The sequence below is a fragment of the Medicago truncatula genome, chromosome 6, assembly GCF_003473485.1.
Source record: "Medicago truncatula cultivar Jemalong A17 chromosome 6, MtrunA17r5.0-ANR, whole genome shotgun sequence".
Classification (NCBI taxonomy): Eukaryota; Viridiplantae; Streptophyta; class Magnoliopsida; order Fabales; family Fabaceae; genus Medicago; species Medicago truncatula.
In genome coordinates, this window is record NC_053047.1 from 42,809,623 (window position 1) to 42,820,908 (window position 11,286).

An 11,286-nucleotide genomic window follows, 5' to 3' on the forward strand; every position below is an offset into this window, starting at 1 on the left:
AGAAAGTTGTTACAAAAGTTGTCACAAAATAGATGTTCAAATATCATTTCTCATAAAATAATATGTTCAAGAGCCCGTTTTTTTTTTTCCTTCAAGTTTTGAAGATGGTGATGGGATGAAAATGATGGATATTTCTTGTTGATTTTAAAGTTGAAGGTTTATGCACATGAAGATGAGTAAGATGATAGAGGAAATGAAGATTATTGAGATGTTTTGTTTTTAATAATAAAGGACCTTTGCCCACTTTTGCTCCAAAAAAAAAAAGTATATAATTTGTTTATTTAGACATGACATTTTTATGTTAAACTTAAAGGACCACATGATGCATTTAACCTTTTTTCAAAAAAAAAATTGAAAAAGCATCATATTGTTCTTTTAACTTTAATATATACTTGAGATTAAAAAAAAAAAATTGAGAGAATATCATGATATATGGTAACAGGGAAAATTACACTCGTCGTCCCTCAATTTAATTTCAAGTAACTATTTTGTCCTTTATCTTTCATCATTTTGATCAACTTGCATGTAAAAATTTTCAAGATTCAAATCTATGATTTTATTTCGATATGAACTCTTCATGTTTAAATTTATGGTTCTTCACTCATGTTTTTATATACATTTTAAATTTGAAGCTTAGAAATTCATATGCAAACAAATCAAAAGGACAAAAATGACGTGAAAAGGATAAAGAACGGAATCATTATTTGAAATTAAGTTAAGGGACATGTACCTTGACATGATTATATAACAATTCAATTGCATTTTATTTTTAGAAATACTTTATAGTTGCTTAATTTGAAAAGGAAAAACAAACCCTCCTTTCCAAAATTCTCCTCTCAAACATACTACAAGATTTATAAGCCTTCAATAGGCAGACAATACAGACATACCAAAATGTCCAACAATTGAGATAGTTCAGTGAATTGAGATTCATAAGCAAAACAACACCATATGTATGTAGTAAATCAATGTCTGATAATGTTAGGCATACATAAGAGGACTTTCATGCTTTCAGAATGGATCCAGATAGTGATGCAAAACTTTATTTGTGAAGAGGTTGTACCAGAAATAATAGTACACAATGAAATCAAATTGAGAACAACGTCTACATGGCTTTTGCCACTATCTATCTTTGAGTTCTTGTTCAAATTGGAGCAACTGCCACTATCTATCTTTGAGTTCTTGTTCAAATTGAAGCAACTTTTCCCGAACAGGCTGTAAAAATAGCTTCAAGTCGTTGCATATTTCAATTTTATCTTGATGAGAGATATCCGATGCTTCATTAAGTCTCACTTCCATCTGTACAATGAAAAATATTCCGTAATGAACAAACAGATGATCAAGCAAATAACAAGTCATGATTTTATCAAAACAGTAAGGAGAGTTAATAACACATGCAAACGGTTATATAAATCAATACGGTAAGAACAAAGCTTCCTTTCTGTGTAGACTGCAAAGTCACTTCCCTAACACTAACGATTAAACGAGTACACAAAAAGAATAAGGGTTGATGTAGGACATTGAAGGGTTCAATAGGTAAGAATAAGGGCTTTATTTGGAAAATTTGGCATTAATGCTGGTGGATTGAGGGTTTTGGAATCGACATAATGACCAAAAGGGTCAACTGGAGTCATTTTAGGTGCTGAGAGCAGTACTTGCTTGTAAAGAATGCCTATAGTACAAAGGAAAAACGATAAAACTTCAAAATCACCTACAACAGGACATGGATTGGAATATATATAACTTCATTAACAGAACTAATCATGCAAGATTGACCCACTTCCTAATAACTAATTGACAAGAAAGATCATAATCTATGTGGTGGGATAAGGTATGTGTTTATTGAATCAGCTTAAGCAAGCCACGCATGTTATGTACAAAAATAACAACAAAAGCATTTTTCTTATAGCATTCTTACAGTAATTGATATGCAAATTTGAACAGTGAGTCATCTCAAAAGTTGTCTTCAAAACTGGATGTAGGCCACAAGACGTTAGTGGCTTAACCAACATAAAATTTTGTGTGTTCTTCTCTATCTTTTTCTTTTAAATTCTTACACTTACAATTCTAGTTTTGGGTGTGTGACAATTTCTCTCTTATTTGAATAGATATAATCAATTCCATTTAAAATTGAAATAATCAATCAGCACACATGTTAAATAAATATATAATTCAGTATTTAAAATTGGTAGGACGAAACAATGTATAATACAAGGAGTATTTGCAGTAAGTTTATCTTCTAAGCGTTAACATTGATGCAAATGAGCCATTTAAAAGAAAAAAATTAATTTCACTATTGAGCTGGGCTAGGAACAACCGCTCCAACACTCTCGCATGAACACTCGATCATATAACGTGCCACGTCATTATTCCACTCTCGGCTACCGGTTCTATTTTTTCTAATATTTTGACTTTGTTTTTTACAAGCAACACTTTTATTTTTGTTTTTTAATCAATATTTTAATTATTTGAAAAGAAAGTGTAGTAAGAAAATCTGATAATAACACGAATGTGCTTCTTTGCAGTTACCACCATTTTCTCACAGTCTTCACCCAAAAAACATTGTTCATGCCATACATTCACAATCATTTTTGTCATTGCCCAGATTCATAGTAGATGCATTATCCTTTCTCAATTTTTTTTTTCCTTCCGTTTTATTGTTATAAGAATGGAGAATAGGTGAACTGATTCTTTACAACTGAACGGTGGTGTCAGGTGTGGGTGATTTTCTAGGGATCGAATCTATAACTTTTTTTTTACCATTGGAATCAAATTTGTATAATCCTTTTTTTCGGTTTTGTATATTGATCGTTATAATCAAAATCAAGAGGAAGAGGTGGTGAACTTCAACGATGATTTGAAGTGGTGGTGTTGTTGGATAAAGGTTTGAATCTTTGCTTGGGTTTCATCTTGATTGAGTTGTGGAGATTGAAGTTCATGGTGCCTTTTTCTTTTTTTAATAAGGATACTTCCAGGTTATGGTGGTGGTCTTTAGAAAACAGGAAGATTTAATGAAGGCTGTGAAAGTTGTTTGTCCTTTGGTGTGAACAAGGAAATTTTATCTTAGCAAAAAAAAAAAAAAAAAAGTGTTTAATGTTCAACTTACACAGCCTGTAAACCGGTAACCAATTTAAGAAAAAGAGCAATGTGGCTCAATAGTTGAGCGGGTGTTTAGCCACGACTGTAAAAGCAACTGTAGGTAGCATCCCTCTTTCACTATTATAAATTTTGGTAGAGCCAAACCACAAAAAGAGATCTAAAACCCCTCCCTAATCCCAAAATTATAATTCTCACCAAATGAATACCATCCTTCTCAGCACCCTATTCCCAAACAAATGCTTGTTTTTTTCATTCTAAACCTGAACCAGTTTCTATCAGTGAGATTAGCTATAAGGATCTAACGCCATGATAATCTAGGGTGAATGATCATGTCTGATGAAAGACCATTTAAATCAATATCCTTCTCGGTGATTTGACCTAAGGTTTTTCTTGATCTCCCTTTGCCAGGTTTGTCGTCTATTTGGTCTAGAAACCTTCTACATACAAGCCCAAATCACGGAAGACAATTTTACCATCTTTTCCACAACAGGTGTGGCTATTAAGCTATCAGAAAATAAATGTGCACCAATGCATATATTGGGAGAACATGTAGCCTCCTACTTGCATAGTGTCATAACTTGTTCTGTTATGGCATAAACCAAATGAAAAAAGGACTAACCATACGAAAAACCCAAAATCCAATCAACGTCTAGTCATCTAAGTAAGCCATTTCCAAATTCAGTGTCCGAAAAGTGTTAAAATCAATAATAAGAGGTACCTGCAAGTCATCCAGTTCACCAAATGAGATCTCCGGAACATCGATATGCCCCCCAAGCAACTTCTTATTTCCTTGTATAACCCATTCCCCTGTATCCAATAGTAAAACATGACTTATAATGTAGTTAGACAGAAATGCAAAGTAAAGAAGAACAATTGGATTGAAGTGTCAACACGAATAGTAAGGTAAATGACTCACCTTTGACTTTTAAGGACAACTCATATGTGAAACTGACACGTTTCTTGTTCCGAACGACCACTACAAGTGCCTATAATAAATATATAATCATTAAGCGTAGATCTTCTTTTGTTTCATTTTTTAAGGGAAAAGAACATTGGTAGTGCATGAACTAAGTATGTAACTCAGCATCAACAAGGGAGAACACAAAAGTTAAAACATTTTTGAAGAAGTTGGTTCATATATAACTTTAGTCAATAGAGCAAAAGTAAGAGGGAAAACAAAAACTTGAAAGAGGGAGGGCTATTAATATTCAATCAAAATTCAATGATTCATGTGTATTAATTATCTTGGAGAAGAAAGAAATCCATTATAAAAAGATTGCAATTTTTACCAATATACAGAATTGTTGTTCCATATTTTAAGAATATTATAACAACATGAATTTGAACAAAGGAGTGAGAGTAATAACAATAATAAAGACTAACATCTCCAACACATTTGGTTACATCTTCAACTTGAGCTGTGCCGCGAGAAGAGAATGATATGGAACCCACAGAAACGAGCAATTCCTGAAACAAATAAAGAAGAGTTGAATGAGTGTGAGATGCAAGAGTAATAGATATAATCGGTGTAAGTAAGTAAGTAAGTTAGTTAACCTTAATTCTAGGAATAGCCCAATGGTTAAGAGATTTCTCTTCCCAAGTACCAGCACGATTCCAAGCAGAACCCAATTGATGAGATTGAGATTGAGATTCAGAAGAAGATTGTTGCTGTAGCTTTTGTGGAACAGGTAAGGGGGCTGCAGCTTCAGTTTTATTACGAACCCAATAAGTATACGACGACGCTGCTTTTTCTTCTTCTTCTTGAGATTTCGAATTCGACGATGACGTCACTACTTCTCCTCCTCCGCTAAGGGACTCCATTGATTTCTTTCTTCAACAGACGCCGCTCGTACTTCAACTCACTCACTGTTAGATCCGAGTACAAGATTTATTTATTTATTTCATCACTCACACAAAATATATAAATTAATTAATTAATTTTTTTTTTTTTTTTTTTGGTCTTAGATGAAGTGGTAATCCACTGAAAATAAACTCACACACAACTGTGAGGTCCCGGGTCACAACGTCCGGCCTTGCAATTTTGGCATTTGCCAGTTGAGCTAGGACTTCTAGACTTTTTTTTTTTTTTATACATGGCAAAATGTCGATAACTATTAAAGATTTCACACATATATCAAACGAGAGTAAAAGTTGGAACTTCAATCATGATATTTGGTCTATCAATTTTAATTTTTTGTCAAATGAGCTAGGATATATGGATCAACGATACTTGACAATTTAAAATAAATACCAATAATGTACAAGAAAAATATATATCATTTAGTTGATTATTATAATGATACATCATCTATCAAGATAATTTGTTTGAATGACTATTGAAGAAAAAATTATATTTTTGGTGATCAATACTAATCACGTTGACAATTGACACTGCAACGATTGTATCTTAAGAGAGAGTATACGAAGAAATGATGAGACCTTGAGATACTACCACTGCCTTATATAAGATTTGAACTTACGATCTCATCCTTTCCTCCTTCTTCAAGAGAATTCAACCACATATTTGTTTTTCATTGGAAATATTTGGGTGTTTTTCTTACTCTTGTGATTCATGAACACAATCATATTTCCAAAGCTAGTTATCATCTTCATTCACTTCATTACATTCTTGACATAAATATGAAATATACTCATAATGTTTGTTATATTTTTTAAATGATAAAGAAAAAAAAACTACATATATTCATATCGTGTTTGTTACATTGGTTTTAATATTTAAATTTATTCTTATCTATTTGTTAGATGTGTTACTTGTATTTAAAATTAAGGGTATTTTTGGAAAGAAAAGTCCAACCCAAAAGTGTGTTGAAAGCGGTAGTTTCCTTTATATATAATATAAATGATTATTTTTTATTTTTTTTGACAAAAATAAACGATATTCATTCATTCAAATTGGTAGAGTACATCGATACAATACAAATCCAAATTCGCTAAAAACAAAAAGGATGAATCTGTGAACAAACTCAGAGCATCAATGTTAATAGCATAAAACGGCATTGTACCTATGCCTACAAATATGATCAATATGACTATATTCAAGTCTCCGAAATACTCATGTTTCCGGATCTGCAACGTTGACGACGTCAAAGTCATTGTCATTGATCGGATTTGCACTTGCTCAAAGCTAATTTTTCAACCTGAATCAAATAAACACCGCACTAAGACGGGAAATAAAAAATGCACTACACAAAGACAGGAAATCAAAACAAACAGAGTCACGACGAAATCACAAAACAAACAAAAGAAAACAGAAAATATGTGATATCACTTATTCGATTCGGATAGAAGGAAAACAACTTGGAGGGGTGATTTTTGAGTCAAAATTGACCCTAAATCACCCCTCCAAGAAGAAGAAGAAGAAGAAGAAGAAGAAAAGGGTGACGGTTAAGGTTTGAGAAGGAGAGGAGAGAGAGACCTTTTTTTTTTTGTTGAAAGAAGATATGTTATATCATTTCACTAGTCAAAATGTGTTCAATACAATCAAGTGGCTCCACTAGGAGCTGGAAACTAGCTGACAATACGGCCACCTTTGCTAACTTATGGGCAATCTCGTTTGCTTGTCTCCGTACAAACTCAACACTAGAGTTTTCATAATACTGACTAAATACGGATTTACATTCATTGATAATAGCACCATATTCCGTATAATTTTGCTTGTTAGAGGCAAAGTTGTCGACAACCGTCTTTGAGTCAAGTTCAAAGTCTATTGGTCCTAACCTCAATTCATGAACCCATTGAAGAGCTGATAACAAACCCAAAGCTTCTCCAATATGCACCTCATGCTTGTGCTCAAACCATTCCGTTTTTGCAATCACAAACACGCCTTCCTCGTCTCTAATACATATGTCAATACCCACTCGGTTGTTGTTGATTGGAAAGGAATTGTCTATGTTACATTTGAATCTACCTGCGCTTGGTTTCTGCCACTTAAACCTTTGGTTTTGTTGCTGCTGTTGTAACATTCTGGTTCCACCTGAATCTGTTCTGGTTTTAACATTTTTGGCAGCTGTCCATTCATAAAGCAATGACTCGGCTCTCTCTAAAACAAAGGCTCGCACATCTTTAACGTTATTCCACACGTTGTTGCGTTGCTTCCAAATACTCCAAAGGATACAAGCAAACAGCGATGCATCTCCACTTGAAAAGTCCTGCAAAATGCGAAAAATACAAGCTTTGCAGTCCACCTCTTCACTTGCAACAGACATGACAGCAGTGGATATAGCAGACAAATTCCATACATTGATGCTATTTGGACAGGAAAATAATAGATGAAAGTTATTTTCTATACCAGAATCACAAAGAACACAATTGTCAGAACAATTCACTCTCTTATCTCTAAACCGCATTCTTGTTGGCAACACATTCCTAACAATTCTCCACATGAAGTTTTTGACCTTGGGAGGCGCTTTTAACTTCCAAATCTTTGCCCAATTTCCAGGAATTTTAAAAGCAGAAACGTCGAGCAGTTCTTGCATACAAAGACGATAGGCACTACGAACTGTATAATCTCCATTATTTTCTTTACTCCAGATAAGTCTATCTTTTTTCACTGACGTAAACAATGGTGTATTGGTGATATGATTGACAATTTGTTGATCAGAAATAGATTCCAGAAAAGGAACATCCCAACTCTTGTGATTATGCAGCATACAATGTGACACCCTTAAGTTAGAGAGATGAAAATCACCTTGAGATGGTGGGATTAAAGTAACATATCCTGCAATTCATTTATTATACCAAACTGAAATGTCATCACCTTCGCCTATCTTCCATCTACTTCCAACCTTTAGAATAAATTTTGAATTGGAGAGACTCCACCAAACATAACTAGGCTTATGCCCAAGTGTTGAACGAAGAAAATCACAGCGAGGGAAATATCTCGGTTTATATATATGAGCAATGAGAGTATTTGGATTAGTCATGATATGCCAACCTTGCTTTCCCAACATTGCTAGATTAAAAACAGGCAAGCTTTTGAAGCTCATTCCACCATCAATTTTGTGTAGATAAATTATCCCAAGAAAGCCAGTGAATACCTTTATTTTGAGCACAAAATGAATTAAGCATTTTTTCTATTTCATCACACAGAGTTGTAAGAAGGGTAAAAATGCTCATAAAGTATGTTGGAATAAACTGTAAAACTAATTTGATAAGTACCTCACGCCCAACTTTTGATAGACACTTGCTGCCCCATGAATTGATCCTTTTCCAAATACGATCCTTGATAAAATTAAACGTCGCTTTTTTGCTCCTTCCGATCATAGATGGTAATCCCAAATACTTCCCAGTGCCAAGAACAACTTGTACCTCAAGAATGTTTGTGATATCAGTTTGCTTTGTCTGACAAACATTCCTGCTGAAGAAAATCTCTGATTTTTGAAAATTGATTACTTGTCCCGAAGCTTTCTCATAAACTGCTAGAATATTTTTTGTAATTGTCGCTTCAGCAGGCTCTGCTCTAAAAAAGAGAAAGCAATCATCCGTAAACAGCAGATGGGAGACTATAGGAGCATTTGTGCAAATTTTGACTCCATAAATGTCACCACTAGCTTCTGCCTTCCGAATTAAAGAGGAAAGTCCTTCTGCACAAATAATGAATAAGTATGGCGACAAAGGATCTCCTTGTCTTAGTCCTCGACCTGGAATAATAGGACCAACTGCCTCGTCATTAACTATTACCGAGTAGTCGGTAGTCTCCACACACATCATTATCCACTTAACCCATTGATGAGAAAAACCCATTTTAAGCATAACACACTTAAGATAGTTCCAGTCTATCCTATCATATGCCTTACTAATATCCAGCTTAAAAGCCGCATCACCTTTGTTTCCTGGCACTTTTGATTTCATATGATGCACAAGTTCAATCACAACCATCGCATTGTCCAAAATTGATCTTCCTGGAACGAAAACAGATTGATTATCTGAAATACACTTGTCAAGAACTCCTTTTAATCTATTTGCAAGGACTTTGGCTACAATTTTATACACAACATTGCAGAAAGCGACGCGCCAATCCTTCATAGAGACATGCGAGTCACCTTTTGGAATCAAAGCAATATTCGTCATGTTTAGGGTAGGCGGTAAAACGCCTGAATCTAGCCAACCACAACATTGTTTAAAAATTTCTTCATCGCATATAGGCTAGAATTTTTGAAAGAAACGAGGATTGAAACCATCTGGACCCGAACACTTGTTAGGTTTCATAGAAAAAACGGCTTCCTTAAATTCTTCAATCATGAACGGTGAGGTTAATTTGAGGTTATCTTCCCCAATATGAATTCAGAAATGACGTTAATAACCGGAGCAACATCACTGTTTTGAGCTTGAAATAGGTTTACAAAGTAATCTTTTGCTACATTACATAAATTAGTGGCTTGGAGAGAGACGTTGATATAGTATAGATGATTATATGAATATTATATTTTAGGGTTAATAGACTTTTACCCCCTGCCATTTGGCGGTGTTTTGGTTTACCCCCCTAACAAAAAAAAACTTGGAGATTCCCCCTTGTCATTAGGAGATTCTTTAGTTTTGAACCCTGATGACATGTGACTGGACAAATTAGCTTAGGTGGCGCGCTGACTGTGTATCGATCAATGAGGTGGCACTTTGACTTGATTTTTTTTTTTATTTCTTTTCCAATTTTTTTTTAATTCCATTTAAATTTCTTTATTAAAAACTTAATTTAATGAATTAAAAACATTAAAAAAAAAAAAAAAAAATCTCTTCTTCTCCACCTCTCCCTTCTCTTTTCTAGAACCATCTTCTCTTTTTTTTTTTCCTCGCTTCTTCTTCTCTTCACTCTTCTACTTTATTCAACAAAAACACTCAATTTTTTTTTTCTTCCAGAAACTCAATTCCCTCTTCTCACTTCTCTTTCCTTCGCCTTCTCCTTCCTCCTCCCCACTTAGCCACTACGATTACCATCACCACCAACACCACAAACCATTACCCGATTCGGATTTGAATGGGTTTGAATCGGATTCAATCAACAACAATAACAACATACAAACAACCCATTTTCTTCTCCAAATCTCAAACACAAACATTCCACTTCTTCTCAAACACAAACATTCATCTTCTTCTTACAATATGGGTTCTTAATCATTTTGTTCTACAAATCACAAACCAAAAAATAGAAAAGGATGAACAAAGAAGAAGGAAAAAAAAAACCCAGGAAAGCATAAAAATTCGACATGGATCGGTTGTGTTATTGTAGATAGCATAGTTGGTAATTGCTTCCTTGAACTCATCTTTGGTATCAAATCTAGCTCCTAACACCCACTTAAAATTAGTCATCTTTTTAGGCATGACAAATGGTGGATACTGTTCTTTGTTGCTATCATCTGAATCATCACCATCATCCTCTAAAAGGACTTGTTTGAAACGATTTAAAAACTAAAAGGATTTGTTTGGAACTTTAAAGGACTTGTTTGAGACTTTTGAAACTTAAAGGACGACTTTGGGAAAAACGAAAAACTTAAAGGACTTTTAGATGCATTTGACCTATCTGAATATTGAACATGATCAAATTTGATGATAAATATCAAATTTGATATGCAAACGATCAGACAATTTGAAAGAAAAATATATCAGAATGTTTAATCTTTGATATTGGGAATATATAAAATAATCAGAAATAAATGTCTGAACAAACTTTGACAAAAAAAAAAAAAAAGATGTCTTAACAAACGTGCAATTTTTCAGTCACAGTTAGGATTTGATTGGCCGCAGTGACGATGCTAACAAATTTTTTTACACGGAGTCAAATACAAAGAAGATTTTTTTTTTTTTTTTTTAAATCATCATATTTGTTATGAATACTATAAGTGGATGTCCACTACCCAAGAACGCTTAAATGAGATGGAACGGGTCTCTTTCTTAACCAAGGTTCTAGATTCGAATCTAGTCTTGGGCGTGCAGCAACGTTAAAACTCTCAGGGATAGTAACATTAAAACTCTTAGGAAGAGCTTAGTCACATCTACACATGCATGCTTTTCTCATACCCACCCGTACACTAGAATATTGATTGACCAAAGTGTCAATCTTCCCTCTAGTGGTCCGATCAAGAAGTTCACAAACGCTTCTTTTTCACAAATGCTTATGCCCGTCTAAATAAAGGGAACTTCTATGGTACACTCACAATTTTGAGTGTACCGGTA

The 11,286-nt window shown here is 34.0% G+C and overlaps 2 protein-coding genes across 2 annotated transcripts; both read right to left on the reverse strand.

Annotated features, from left to right (window-relative positions):
- Positions 1-819: 819 nt before the first annotated feature.
- On the reverse strand, positions 820-4,988 carry LOC25497037 (uncharacterized). Its single transcript, XM_013597810.3, has 5 exons — positions 4,654-4,988; positions 4,483-4,566; positions 4,016-4,085; positions 3,818-3,906; positions 820-1,299 (listed from the first exon to the last, which is right to left on the reverse strand). The coding sequence occupies exons 1-5, from the start codon at positions 4,918-4,920 to the stop codon at positions 1,165-1,167; spliced, it is 645 nt and encodes a 214-aa protein (XP_013453264.1). The 5' UTR covers positions 4,921-4,988; the 3' UTR covers positions 820-1,164.
- A 1,575-nt stretch (positions 4,989-6,563) lies between these two features.
- On the reverse strand, positions 6,564-9,189 carry LOC112422877 (uncharacterized). Its single transcript, XM_024786618.1, has 3 exons — positions 8,278-9,189; positions 8,054-8,156; positions 6,564-7,837 (listed from the first exon to the last, which is right to left on the reverse strand). Exons 1-3 carry the CDS (start codon positions 9,187-9,189, stop codon positions 6,564-6,566), a joined length of 2,289 nt encoding a protein of 762 aa, XP_024642386.1.
- Positions 9,190-11,286: the final 2,097 nt, after the last annotated feature.

Bases quoted from the DNA above. Each gene is read 5' to 3' on its own strand.
- LOC25497037 (XM_013597810.3), bottom strand. From the start codon at position 4,920: ATGGAGTCCCTTAGCGGAGGAGGAGAAGTAGTGACGTCATCGTCGAAT. The intron at 4,567-4,653 runs GTTAACTAACTT...TATTTGTTTCAG, and splicing joins GGGCTATTCCTAGAATTAAG to GAATTGCTCGTTTCTGTGGG. The intron at 4,086-4,482 runs GTTAGTCTTTAT...TATTTATTATAG, and splicing joins TAACCAAATGTGTTGGAGAT to GCACTTGTAGTGGTCGTTCG.
- LOC112422877 (XM_024786618.1), bottom strand. From the start codon at position 9,189: ATGACGAATATTGCTTTGATTCCAAAAGGTGACTCGCATGTCTCTATG. The intron at 8,157-8,277 runs GTACTTATCAAA...CTCAAAATAAAG, and splicing joins TATCAAAAGTTGGGCGTGAG to GTATTCACTGGCTTTCTTGG. The intron at 7,838-8,053 runs GTTGGCATATCA...AATGAATTGCAG, and splicing joins AGCAATGTTGGGAAAGCAAG to GATATGTTACTTTAATCCCA.